Source organism: Octodon degus, unplaced genomic scaffold (genome assembly GCF_000260255.1).
Source record: "Octodon degus isolate 3935 unplaced genomic scaffold, OctDeg1.0 scaffold00288, whole genome shotgun sequence".
Classification (NCBI taxonomy): Eukaryota; Metazoa; Chordata; class Mammalia; order Rodentia; family Octodontidae; genus Octodon; species Octodon degus.
The window spans coordinates 911,472-925,702 of record NW_004524864.1 but is presented as its reverse complement, the minus strand read 5'-3'; the positions used below and the strand labels follow the sequence as shown (position 1 = coordinate 925,702).

Below are 14,231 nucleotides of genomic sequence, written 5' to 3'. Positions count from 1 at the left end.
GGGATTGAACTCAAGCCCCCGTGCTTGCCAGGAAAGCACTTATTCCACTGAGCCATCTCCCCAGCCCCCAGCCCTCATTTTAAGGGCAGTGGGCAGCAGGCTCTGCAGCAGCAGCTCACCCGGTGGCGCTTGCCCTGGATCTTGGCTCGGGCGATGTCTGAGGAGCTGCGGCGGGGCCCACGCCTACGAACTCGAGCATAGTTGGCTTCTTGAAACTCTTTCATTTTTTTCCTCTTGAGCCGAAATTGGTGGCTGCAGCTCACATTGTACCTGGCAGTCAGGGAACAGACAAGATATCAGGATGCTAGAAAGACTAGTCACTACTCTGCCCTAAATATGAACTGGTATTTTAGGAGTTGACTTGGGGAAGCCAATGAAAGCAAAGAGCAAGAAATGCAGCATCAGATTGTGAGATGGCCCTGAAAAGAACTGTAACTTCTGGAGGGAGAAAATAGTGCTGCGCGGGGCAGAAACCAGGGCTGAGGAAGACGGGTGGTACCCACAGTACCTCTTGGCACAAGTCATGGAGCAGAACCTCTTAGAGCCTCGGAACTGCTCTGCAGGGGCGTACTTCCCACAGTACTCGCACTTCAGGAGGTTTGCCTTCTTATCTAAATCTGGAAAGCAAAAGGTCACTGGACAGTCACCCTGAGATTCTTCTGCTCCTCAGCCTTTGTTAGCCACAGCTGGGATCTAACTAGCTGAGGTTCTATCCAGATCTGCTACGCAACCTATGGGAAAACACCTACGCCCAACACTACTAAGACTTGCAAGTCTCTAAGGTCTTACTAACCTCACCTAGATGATTTCCATTCTAGATATCTTACTAATTTTATCCTAATTCAACACAGACTTCAGATTATGATTCCATTTCTGAATAGGAAAGAGAAACTAATCACTAATCACTAATGCCTAGAAAGATTTAAGATCCTGTTCCCACAGAGTTCAAAAGCCTGAAGGAATTTGAGTGTGATGGTACATGCCTGTAATCTTAGCACTTAAGAGTAAACTAAGGCAAGAGAATTTGTGAGTTTGAGGCCAAATATGTATCAAGACACTGTCAAAAAAAAAGTCAAAAAAAAAAAAAAGGAAGGAGAAAAAAATGGGGAAAATTTTCAAATAGTAATAAAACTAAGAATTATGTATAGATTATATAATCTAGGATAAGAACAGGAAATTAAGAATTGAAATGTAATGTTCCTGGCTCAGCATACAGCACAGTGGTAAAGCATTTGCCTAGCATGTATAAGGCTAGGTCCTAACCCTAGCACTGAGGGAGAAAAAAAGCGTAAGTGTTCCAAGTTATTGTATAGCTCTTAGCAGCACTACGTATCAAACCCAAGACCTACTATGAAATATAGAATAGTTTTTCTGTGTCTAACTAAACATCTAGCACTTACTTTAAATATTCTTTCACACTGGGTTCTCCGACACATCTCTATAGTCCTCTTGCCCTCAGATGGGCCTCTAAATACTCACCTGCAGAGGGACTGTCCCCTCCCAAGGGGCCACTTGACTGACTTTCACTCAGCCCCGTTGGGAGGCCAGTCTGTAGTGGCTTCTCAGACTCTTTCAGCAACTGAGAACAGCCCACCTGTCCCAGAAAACAAAGCACACACAGGTAAGCTGGCCTACTCCCTTCCTACAGGTAGTTCCACAGCTCTTCCCACATTCCATCATCGTGCCCTTCCTGCTCAAGTCAAGTCCACAGAATGCCTTTCCCATGGCAACTGAGGTTCTACCGGGCTTGTCCCAAAGAAGCCCCTGGAGAACAGCTTCCTACCTGCCTCCTTCTGGCCTGCTCTCCCTAAGTTTAAGGCCTGCAAGGAGTCAAACCTGTGTGCCAGTTCTGCTTCTGACTCACACTAGGAAAGCACTTTCATCTCTACTGTAACTTTCATTACAAACCCACCTGGTTTAACCTAACTGAACAGTTTTAAATGTTACTGTTCTTTTCCCACCGTTTTCACCTTTTATCTTAACAGTACCCCTGAACCATTCTCTATTTAAGTAATTCTACCCATTTTGCTTGTAGAAGAATCTGGAAACACAATAATGGAATACCCCCAACCCTCCCATAGGGCGCCACTCTCACCGGGAAAGGTTCCGCTCCTTCCTGGATAACAAAGCCCTCGATGATGTGGGTGAGAATCTGAGGCTTCACAATGGCCTGTGGGGGCTTTGAGTCTCCCATCTGTCTAGACACCATGGCTAGTGAAGGAGGTGGCACTCCTGGACCGGGGGCCAAGGCTACAAGCTCACTGCTGGGGGCACTGGCATTCACACTGGCCCCGGAGTCAGCTTTCTCTATAAGACAAACATTGAGGACAGACACAGGACAGCATGACCTCTCTTCTGAGACAGCCAGAGCTTCCACAATGCTAAGTGCTTGCAATCGTCACCCACTCTGCATGCATCTGTCTATTGAGTTCAGGCCCACTGTCCACTACACCAGATTACCTCTGGCTTCTTCAGGACTCACTTCTCTGCTCCCTCTGCACCCCAACAGCACTGCAGAAGCCCACCACTCACCTACAAGACTGCTCTTCTCCTCCAAGACCTTTGGGCTCTCTGCAGCTGACGATGCCTTGGCAGGCAGCACTGAACCCAACATGGAGACCTCGTCTCTGTCCTCCTCAGACTCAGCTTTGCGCTTCACAGCCAATGTCTGAGGTTTACCCTATAAAGTGAAGAATGGAAAAGAAACTAAGATTTAGATATAAAGAACTACAATTATTCTTATACTTTCAGAAGTTCGTTCTTTGGTTGCAAACCCATTCTATACACTTCACATGATACCATAAATTCTCGGTCACACCCAATTGGTATAATATTTAGATCAGGACAGAAAAAAATGGAACCCTCAGTCCTGACTTAGACCATAACACCCTGCAGTCACTGTAGACCGATCAAGAACTATTTGTGTAAGGGCCGGTCAAATAGCTCAGTGGATTAAAGCACCTGCAAGCTGGTGCAGGGGCCGGGGATCCGATCCACAGGCCTGCCATGCCAGTACTGCCCCCGCGGCATGCTGAGACAGCAACTGAGACTAGGCATGGTGGCACATGCCTGTAACCCCAGCTCTTGGGAGGCTGTAAAACAGGTGGATCACTACAAGTCCTATCTAGAAGACAGACCATGAACACCCCGTAGACCCTTCCCTAAAATAAAATAACTATTTGTGTAATTTGATTTTGCTGAAGCCATGTTGGTCTAACTTAGAAGATATCTAAAACCCCAGAGGGTTTCAGTATGTTCAGACGTTATATTTGTCAGCATCTCACTTTTCATCAGAAGGGCAGAAAAATGCCTTAAGTTTTCTCCTATTAAACTAAGCACTCCATCCTGACGGGAACTTCGAAACCACTGGCCATTACTCACCGGCAGGTGTACAGACTGCATGTAGAAGGCAGCAGGGACCTGGGCAACCACCGGTGAAGACGTGGTGGCTGCACCCTTTACCACATGTGCTGTCCCCTGCACAGGAGCAAGGCTCATCCCAGGGGCCAGGGCAGGAGGACACTCCTGCAGTGCGCCAGGAGCCTGAGATGAAGGAGGGGACGTGGCCAAGTGGGCCGGGCCAGGCTGCACCGTACTTGTCATCCCCCGAGAAGCGGGGGCAGTGGCTGCCAGCTGTGCCAGGCCCAAAGCCTGTGCCTGGGCTGTGCCTGGCTGCCGGGTACCCACAACTTGCACAGGGATATGGGGTGGTGGCTGCTGGGTAGCTGACATCTTTGTAGCCCCTAACTGAGGCGGTTTGATGGGTGCTATGGGCGGCTTGGACTGGATGGGGATGGGTGGCTTGGGGGTTGGGTCTGGTGGAAGAGACAGCGGTGAAGACTGAAGCATGGGCTGAACCACCAGGGTCTGGGCTTGCTGCTGAGACTGCGAAGGTGGGACCTGCTGAGTAGGGGCTATCTGTGGTGGCTGAGGGGCGGTGAGGGTGGTGGCTTGCTGCTGCTGCTGCTGCTGCTGCTGCTGCTGCTGCTGCTGCTGCTGCTGTTGCTGCTGCTGCTGCTGCTGCTGCTGCTGGGCCAACTGGAGGTGCGTGGCTGTGTGCAGCAGCTGGGACTGACGGTGCTGGAACTGCTGCTGGTGGTGGATGGCAATCTGCTGCTGGATCACCACCTGCTTCTGCTGGAGGTGGATCTGCTGCTGCTGCTGAATCAGGGAGTGGGGCTGGATCTGTGTGTACGTAGCTGCAGGCACAAGCCCACAACAGGGAGAAAGCAGAAAAGCATAGAGCTTCTAAATTCAAGGCAAAAGGTCTTTTCAAAGCCAAACTAGTTTTGGAATCATGGGACTGGAAATCGAGTCTGCCCGGAACTTGGACAACACCTCAGTGGTACTCTCCACTGAGCCAGGTATGCCCAACGCCGCCAGTATCTCACATAGAAAGCTCTCCTGAATCATGGAGCAACCTTTGTGGTTCTCATGCCTTCCTCTGCTATCCCTGGACACCCTGTTCTTTGACTCTGTGCTGAGCAGAGGAGAGTGGCCCCTGGGTCTGGAGCACTCCCTCATCCCAGTGTTTGTCACATATGAAACATTTAATAGTTAGCAAAAGAATAAATACCCACAAAATTAAATTTTCCCATGAATCCCTCAGTTTTCATAATTCACCAGTTCTAAACTGTAACCTGGTGTTGACAGTCCCCACCCCCTACACTTTACCACAGAATGTGAGATATGAAAGAAAGCACTTTGGAAACAGAAGTGTGATAGTATTTAAATACCTACTATCAGTAATAAAAATTAGTTTTTTGTAAATTATTCAAATATATCAATAACTAAAATATCAAAAACAAAGGCAGCAAAATAACACTACCAGGACAGACACATCTAACTCCATCTTATGTACTCTGAAAGCAAGTATAGAGTAGGATTAGGAAGGTTATTTTTTATCTTAATCACAGATACAGATGATCACAATTTGACTAAGCCATGGCTGTTTTTGCTAGTTGTAAGAACTCTAAGGCATTTATACTCTTACCAGCTACGAAATCATGAGCAGGGCAGAATTCATCCCTATGCTCAACTGGAAGGACAAGGACCCTACTTCTCACACATGTATCACCAAGCACCTCCAAGAGCACAGCTGGTAATTAAGTAAGAACTGGGTAAACAGGCAGGTGAGTAAACCCATGAATTCAGGAGCCTGAGAAAGTGGGATGGCCAAGTGTGAGCTGGATGCTGCTCAGGGGAAGCACTCCAGTCCTGTCCTAGTCTCATGTGGCAGGGCTGATGTGACTGATTCCCTCTCCTTCCCCTATGCCAAGGGGATGTTTTTTGCTAGAAGTTTCAAACAAATTCTGAAAACCTGCAGCACCATGAGAGGTGAGCACTCACCTGAGCTAATCAGCGTCTGGCTGGGGGCAGGGGTGGCCGTCCGTGTCAGGTTCATGCCCACGTTCTGACTACTCCCATCTGCATCTGCCTTCTTGGCTGCAGCATTGTCCGCCTCTGTCTGGCTGCCCTGGCTCACAGTCACTGTCTGGGCTGGCGGCAGGGGTGGAACCACTCCAGTGCCCTTCCTGGGACAACCTGCCCCGCCCATTCCTGAGGAAGGCAACTGACCCAAACCCCCAGTTGCCTGACCACCTCCACCTGGACCAAGGGACCCTGCGAGGCCACTCCCACTGCTTCCCCCAGCCTGACTGAGGTTGAGGGACTGGCCTGAGGCTCCCGCAGAAGCCTGTGCCACGGCAAGCGCCTGGTTCGAGGCCTGGGAGAGGCTGGAGACAGGAGCGGCTCCGGGAGGAATGGCCTTCTGGGAGGAGCCTGGCATCGGGGCCCCTTGAGCAGAGGCCTGTTGGTTTCTCACTGCCAAATTCTGCACCTGAAAAACATTTGAAGAGAAAAATAGATTTCTGTAACAGATTAAAAAGCAGCAAGCTAGCCAGTGTCATACTCAACTCATGCCCCCGCCTCGATGACACCGTACATGAAAGGCTCTCCAGGCTCGGAGAGGAGCTTTGTAAACACCTCATTTTTCAATCTCCTTTATTCCTATCAAGTCTATTCATCATTTATTCTTTCAAGATGTCCCTCTGACTGCCTTTCCACTCCTTGAATTCCTTCAACATCTACCAAATATCTAATATGCTCCAGGTTCTACAGTGAACACTAGAAGTGCAGGGATCAAAGACACAGTCTCTGCTCTTAATGAATACTTTCTGTTAAAGAAAACCAACAGCAATGAAACAATAATATCCACAAATATAAACAAAGCTCAGTGGCAGCAGAAAGGAGGAAAATCCAAAGTGATTAGGGAGATCTTCCTGAAAAGGGTGATGTTTGATCTGACAACAGTGAAAGTGGGGTTCTGAAAACATAGCTAATGACATTTACAAGGCCTCAGAACCAAGAAAAAACATGGTACTTTTAGAAATTAACAATATTTCATTGTGTTTCACGTGAGTTGCAGAAAGCAGAAAGAAATAAAGGGAAGATGTAGTGAAGCAAGTAAGTAGAAAAGCACCACTTGTGTTAAAGGAAGGCATGGTCACAGGTACCTGTGACCCCAGCACTCAGGAGGCGAGGGAGGATGACTTAGGTGTAAGGTCAGCCTGAGCTACACTGAGTTACAGGACAGTTTCAACCACACAGTGAGACCGTCTCCAAAAAAACTGAAACGAAAACAGACTAAAAAAAAAAAACCCTGAACTTTAAAAACATCAAGTTTATCTGTCTGACTCACTGATATAGTCCCAAACCTAGTACAAAATTTTTCTCCAAAATATGAAGAGGAAAGGAGTGATGATTGCCTGATTATATAGGAGCCACTTAAAAACATTAATGTGGGGGCCAGGGAGATGGCTCAGTGGAATAAGTGTTTCCCTGGCAAGCAGAAGGGCCTAAGTTCAATCCCCGGTTCCACAAAAAAAAAAAAAATTAATGTGAATAAACACAGTGCAATCTATAGTTCTATATTCTTTATAACTGCTTTGTACAAAATTTGCCATCATATCCCAAAGTTGGGCATTCACACTCCCATCCCGACCAACACAGAATTCCACAAGAGACACTGCCACCTACCACCAGGGGCAGGTACAGGGTAGCAAAAGCCTGGAAATTATCAAAACTGCCCTCTCCAGAAGAGACTGAAAAGCTACAGCGCACTTATAAAACAAATGGACCTTAATAACATACCTTTGAGAGTCTCATTATGTGAGAGGCCAGCCACTACCTCAGAGCAGTGCTTCTACCTCAACCTCCTAAGAGCTGGGATTCACAGGCACACACCACAAGGCTCAGCCTTGACAAAGGACTTGCAGGCCAGCATGGTGGCGTGCACTGTAGTCCCAGCTACTTGCAGGAGGATGGCTTGAGCCCAGAGTTAAAGGAAGCCTTGGCAACAGAGTTATGTGGTAGACACTAGGATCTGTTTAGGCCTCACCCATGGGCAGAGGGACAGAGCCCAACGAGACATCCACACTGATCACTGCTGGAGAAAGATGCAGCGCACTAGGATTCTTATTTTTCTCATTGTGTTTGGTTGAAATTTTTCACGTTACAAAATACTTTTTGAGAAATACATACATAGATGAAGTACAATCATCTAAAAGAAACCCAAGGGATGGATAACCCTAAAAATCAAAATGATCATTGCCATGATTAGGGAGAGACAACAGACGGACGTAGGATTAATACTTTCTTCCTTCTATGGCGCAAAGCCTCATGAGCTCCATGGACCTTTGGGAGGTGACTGGACTGTGGGGTGTGACACTTGGCAGTAGATGAATCTGCTGACTGACTTCGGAGGTGCAGTCCGGTCCAAGGATAGGGTACTGGGGGCGTGACCCGGCAGGGTTTATCCCTCATCCCTCGTCGACCTCTCTCTGCTTCCTGATGCTCAGCCACGAGCTCTTTCTCTGCCATGCCCCACTCCCCTGGAGATGGTTGACTAAGGCTAAAACACATACAAACTCTGAGCCAAAATCAGCTGTTCCTCCTTTAAGTTGTGCATTTGGGATACTGTGTTTCAGCAAGCAGAAAATAACTAAGACATGGGGACTGAACCCAAGGGCCTCGAGGACACTAGAAAAGGGCTCTGCCACTGAGCTAGTTAAAAATGGAGTTCAAAATTACTGAATAATGCCAGGTCTGGTAGTGCATACCTCTAACCCAGCACTTGGAAGGACGAGGCCAAGAATGGCCCAGAGCCCAAGCGAAGCAACCTGAATTACAAAGTGAGACTGTCAAAACAAAACCAAAAATTACTGAATACATTAAAAAGTCACAAAAAAAAAAGTCACAAATGGTCCAGTGGTGACAGGGTATCATGAGTCTACAAATTATGAGACTGTGTACTAAAAGTATAATTCAACAATATCAGTAACAAGCTGGGCCTGGTGGTGCGCTCCTATAATCCCAGCACTCAGGAAGCTGAGGCTGAACACTGAGTTTGACGCCAGCCGGGGATACACAGTGAATTCAAGGCCAGCCTGAATCACATAGCAAGACTCTGCCTGAAACACAGAACAAAAAATTAGTAATAATAGGTTTTCCTTAGCCCTAGCTCAGTTCTTTAAGTGGCTGCTTCGGCAAAGCTTGCAGCCTCAGGTTGCTGTAGTTCAATCCCCACAACACTCCAACCTGCCAAACCACCCCTGAGGGCGTTCGGAGAGAAAAAAAAAAATCCTTATTCCATAATAGGTTTTCCTAAAAAATGAAATCCTGATAGCAATTAGGAAGAGGATTACAAGCAGGTAAGACAAGTCAGTACCATTTAGAGAGCTAGTATGATAAGCCAGGTAAAAATAACCTGAATTTAGGCAGCAAAAGTAAAACAGGCACTCTGGCTTTAAAAATATTTACAAGAGGGGGCCAGGGAGATGGCTCAGTAGAATAAGTGCTTCCCAGGCAAGCAAAATGGCCTGAGTTCAATCCCTGGTTCTGCAAAATTAAATAAATAAATAAATAAATAAATAAATAAAATTACAAGAATCATTAGGACTAGGTTTTTGGGTTTTTTTGTTTGTTTTTTGGGTTTTTTTTGTATTTTAGGGAAGGGTCTACAAGGTGTTCAGGGTCTCACTACTAGATTGGACTGGTTGGCTTTAGCTCAGCAGCTCCTTTGGCAGCAGCATCTAACTAATCGTGTGGCAAGTAGACTCAATACCCACAGGTGCTCACCACCCCTTTGGGGCCTGAGAGATAGCTCAGTGGAATAAGCGCTTCCCTGGCAAGTGCCTGAGTTCAATCCCCGATTCCGCCAAAAAAAAAAAAAAAAAAAAAAAAATACTACTAGATTGGACTCCTAGTGATCCACCTATTTACAGCCTCCCAAGAGCTGGAATTATAGCCCAGTCTCAATTGCCGCACCCCCGGGGGTGGGGCCTGCACAGCAGGCACTTTAATCCACTGAGCTATTTGGCCAGCCCAGGACTAGGTTCTGGAAACAAAATAAAATGTCATCTAAAAAAAAGAACTGTCATCTAAGCTGTTCACGGGAGCATACGCTAATAACCCCAGGTCTTGAGAAACTGAAACAGGAAGACCACCATGAGTTCTACCCTGGCTCAAAAAAAACAATAAACAGACACAAAACAATTTAAAACTGTCTTCAAAAATACCCAATATAAGGGGCCAGGGAGATGGCTCAGTGGAATAAGTGCTTCCCTGGCAAGCGCAAGGGACTGAGTTCAATCCCCGGTTCCATCAAAAAAAAATACCCAATATATTTGTCTCTTTCATTTTTTGGTACTTGGAACTGAACTCAGGCCATTGTGCTTGCCAGGTAGGTACTTGTGCTGCTGAGCTATATCCCCAGCCCCCCAGTATATTTCTGAGATCAATAAAAAGAGCTAAATAATTTACTTGCTCACAGGCTGAAAGAATGAACTATTTATTGTAAGATCCTAGCCTGTGTTGCATCAATAACTAAAACTTAAAATACATGAATTTTAGGAATAAGTCACAAACTATAATGCTTTTTAAGTGAGCAAAAAAGAGAATGGACACATTGGCCAAGCAATGGCCGTGACTCATCCACATGGCTGCACTGACAAAGGTTCTACAATCTGAGGTTCAGGATCTCAGGACAAATCCTGAGGGCATTTCACTGACCTTCTCAGACCAAAAAGCTACAACTCTTGTTGCATAGGTCCTGCTTTACCTTGGTCTTAACCATCCAGTAGAAAAGTATGAAGACGAAATATAAGAAATAAAGCCATGCTGTTATGTTGAGCTGTGGGGGACTCAGGTCAATAATTTTTGACATTGCCAGTTAAACAGAAGACCCAATGCTATTATGGGCTACTGGACTCTTTTAGAATATTTTGCTGAGTTTACACACCTATAATATTCAACAACGGAACTTAAAAAAAATTGGGGTATACCGATGAATGTCCATTTTGTATCTGTGTATTCAAAGTGGTTGGGATAGTTATATAGTTGCATTCTCTTAATGAATAGAATGATTTGTTCTAATGGTGTTTGTAAATAGGATCACAAGTCCACATCTTGTACAGCAATTAACCACTAAGAAGAATATATGCAGTGTATTATTTGTTGAAACTGTACTTCTGATTTGATTTGAAACTGTCTCATTGCTATCTGTTTATCAATAAAACTTTGGAAAAACAAAAAAGAGAATGGACATCCAAAACTTGAGCCCCACAGTAACTCATGACCAGAACGAACCATTATTCCTGAAACTCAGCCAAGTCTCCCTCCATCTAACAATACAATCCCCCCAAGTATCCCTTCTCTTTAGGAGACATTAAGATTGCCTAAACACAACTGAGCCACACAGGACTACAACAATGAGAAGGAAGTTCACCCCGTATTGAAAGTAAGACTGCCCAGATTCACAGGGCTCTCATCCAACAACGTGCCAACTCAAAAGTTGTAGTATTGAGCTCTATAGGGATTAAAGAAAAGGAAAGCAAAATACACAAAAACAGCTGGATGTGTGATCCCCGGCTCCGGAGGCAAAGGCAAGAGAAGTAGGAGTGGGAGTTTCAGACCAGGACTGGAGGGCGGGGGGGCCTACACGCAAAAAACAACAACAAAAATCAATCTGACCGGCCCTGATCCAGTACGCCCTGCATGCTCCCTAGCGCTGTATCTATCTGTGCTCTCCACAGACCTGATCTGCCTCCGCGTGAACTCCTGGTGATTGAGCCGAGGGCACCTCCTGCTGGACTGCGGCCACCGCCCCATTAGGCATCAGGATCAGCTGGGAAGCCAGAGGTACATTCCGGCCCAGGGTCCGGTTCACCTGCAATAGGTTTCCCAGCTGTGGCTGGTGAGGAGAGGAAGAAAAGAGCAAAGAGGACAAGAGGAAGAGGACAAGACAAAGTGAACAGCAGATATTCAACAGCTGAGCCCCCCACTCCACACCAACCCTAGAGCTTCTCAGTCGCCATACACAAAGGATCATCCAGAAGAAAACCCAGCTCTGTAGAAAACTGGATGATAATGAAGTCAGACATCAAAGTTGAGACAAAGACTGGAGCACACAGTTATATGTAGCCAGCAGATGAGCAGAGACATAATACTCAGAACTTAGATATTTGAGGCACTGATTTAAACTTAGACTACATCTAACGCTAATTTAGTCATGAGTTAGCATAGAATCCATGCAATCTGCAGGCCACCTGGCAGTACCAAGTATCACCCCTGAGATAAATACAGCACGGGAAACAGATCTCAGAACATCTGGGGGACCAGAATGAGAAAACCTTTTTGGGACAGGGGTGTGGCACGGTGGCAGGAGGACTGCCTACTACACAGGCAGCCCTAGGTTCGATCTCCAGCAATGCACATAAATAGGACTTGCACTTGCATCCTGACCAGCAGGACACAACTATCAATTACATGGAGGGATGTTGTTGCCTACATCTGTGACTTACCCGCAGATACATCTGGGCCTGGGACTGGTTCAGGGGTGGTGAGGTGGTGTTCCCAAGTAACACAGACTGTGTCAAGGTGGTGGCACTGGGGGAGCTCACGCTCTGGGATCTACTGATCAGCTGGGCAGCCGAGGTGGTGGCCAGGTTGATCTGTGTGATACAGAAAGGAACCGGGACTAAGGGTGTTGCACAGCAACACCATCAAGAACATTATGGGGGGCCAAGGAGATGGCTCAATAGAATAAGCGCTTCCCTGGCAAGCGCAAGGGCCTGAGTTCAATCCCCAGTTCTGCAAAAAAAAAAGAAATTATAAGTCAAAAAAGAAAAAAGTTAACACTGGAGAAAGCAAAACAATAGAATGTAGTGAATTTTCTCTCTGAAGAAGAGGCCAGGCATTGTGGGGCACTGTCATCCCAGCATTTGGGAGGCAGCTGAGGCAAGAGAACCAAAGCCAAGTTCAAGGCCAGCCAGCCTGTATAGTGAGTTATAGGCCAGCCTGAACTACACAGTGAGACCCTATCTCCTAACAAAACAAAAAAAGAAGAGGAGTCACTTCCCTTTCTTATGTCCTCTTCTGCCCCAAGGTTTTCTTCTTCCTTCCTTGGGCTTCCTATACACACTCAAGTTGACTGCCCTCTCTTACTACTGTTCCCTCCATAAATGCAGTGAGTATCCACTATAGCTCAACCAACATGCTCAGAGCAACTGTCCAAAACGGAGAGCCGGGAAGGACATGTGTCAGAGGCAGGGCCACACTCACTGAGGCCTGGGTGGTAGTCGCCTGCTGCTGTGCAGTGCTGGTGTTCGGAGAGCTGGCCTGCCGACTGGCAGCAATCGTGGCCTGTATGGAGGAGGAAGGGAAACAAGAGAAGAAACAATAAAGGAGAAAGCTCTCGGGCTTCCAATTTAAAAAAAAAAGACACATAAACACACACACACTCATAAAACATGGAGATTTTGGGTAAAAACAGAGAAAAAGTTGTAAGAACGAGAAAAAATGAAACCACTATTCCAAAAACCCTAACCCAGATACCCAGGCAGAAAAGCAACCTGGCGTCCTACACCTCTGCTTTACATAGAAAAACGACCCTTCAGCAGGTCGCACCATGCATCACTGATAAATCTGCAGCCCAACTATCCAACACTAATATAACATGTACTATCATGCACATCCGTTAGAAAAGAAATGGGAGACATTAACTTCAGTAATTTATCTAACTCAGTGTATCTAGAACATTATTACAAGGCTGACCAAATAGCTCAGCAGATTAAAGCGCCTGCTTAGGCCCTGGATTAAAGTGCAGGTCTGGCCCCGCCCCCAGGGCGCCCTGAGACATGATGGAGACTGGGCTCAATTGAGACTAGGCATGGTGGAGCACGCCTGGAATCCCAGCTCTTGGGAAGCTGAACACAAGCGGATCACTAGGAGTCCAATCTATGTAGTGAGACCCTGTAGACCCTGTACTAAAATACAAAAACTAAAATTAAAAACAATTACCATTTCAACACATAATTAGTATTTAAAATCACAGAGCTACTTTACATTCTTTTGCCAGCCTGAATTGCCAAACACTACAAGCCTTAGAGCGCATCTCAGACTGGACCAACTGTCCATGCTGGACAGACCTGTCTGTGTGGGACCTTGCCACGTCCCCTGTACAGATCCTCCCACAATTCTTACTGCACACCGCCCCCTCCAGGGCACAGGAGGCAAAAGCGACTCTGTCCCCAGGCTTGGTTTCATGAGTCTCCCTACACTCCCACCTGGAGCACCTCTCCCTCCCTCAGGCCACCCGCTGCTGACCTCTCACCTGCTGAACTGCAGCGAGGCTGTGCAGCTGCGCATTGCTGAGCTGCTGCTGGAGCATGAACTGGTGGAAATACTGAGCCGCATTGGGCTGCCGCTGCAGAGCCTGTAGAGCCTAAGGAAGAGGGCAGGTAGTGACATTAGAATCAATGGCTACTGATGCTGTTCTGTGCATCAGGTGTGAAGGGAGCCATGGCAAGAGGAGAAAGCAGAGAGAACAGCAGTCCTAGGAGTTACCCATTTCTGTATTAGAACAGCTGTGCCAACATCATCCTCTACACACTGGAGAACCACTATACGATTCTACAATCTACCCTCATATATTAAAGTGAAACAGTGCAGCCGGGCGTGGTGGCACAAGGCTATAATCCCAGCACACACCAGGCTGAGGCAGGAGGATCACCAGCAATTGGAGGCCAGAGTGGGCTACCAAGCAAGACCCTGTCTCAAAAAAACCTAAATATGGACAGATATATAGTTACATTGTCTTAATGAGAGGGATTTGTTCTAATGGTGTTTGTAAATAGGATATCATGTCTGCATCTTGTACAGCAATTAACCAC

General features: G+C 46.7%; 1 protein-coding gene across 3 annotated transcripts in view; it reads right to left on the bottom strand.

Moving 5' to 3' along the window:
• The window catches only part of Phc1 (polyhomeotic homolog 1), a 19,558-nt gene that overhangs the window by 3,196 nt on the left and 2,131 nt on the right, over window positions 1-14,231 (bottom strand). Inside the window, exons 2-13 of one of the 3 annotated variants that reach the window (XM_023707398.1) lie at window positions 13,673-13,783; window positions 12,622-12,702; window positions 11,862-12,011; window positions 11,096-11,251; window positions 5,608-5,839; window positions 5,350-5,499; window positions 3,382-4,199; window positions 2,533-2,680; window positions 2,096-2,307; window positions 1,480-1,594; window positions 509-617; window positions 120-270 (exon numbers count right to left, since the gene is read on the bottom strand). In XM_023707398.1, the coding sequence (XP_023563166.1) occupies window positions 120-270; window positions 509-617; window positions 1,480-1,594; window positions 2,096-2,307; window positions 2,533-2,680; window positions 3,382-4,199; window positions 5,350-5,499; window positions 5,608-5,839; window positions 11,096-11,251; window positions 11,862-12,011; window positions 12,622-12,702; window positions 13,673-13,783 (2,433 nt within the window). Of the gene's footprint in view, window positions 1-119; window positions 271-508; window positions 618-1,479; window positions 1,595-2,095; window positions 2,308-2,532; window positions 2,681-3,381; window positions 4,200-5,349; window positions 5,840-11,095; window positions 11,252-11,861; window positions 12,012-12,621; window positions 12,703-13,672; window positions 13,784-14,231 lie in introns of all 3 variants that reach the window. The other 2 variants (XM_004647135.3, XM_004647136.2) reach the window with 2 other exon arrangements.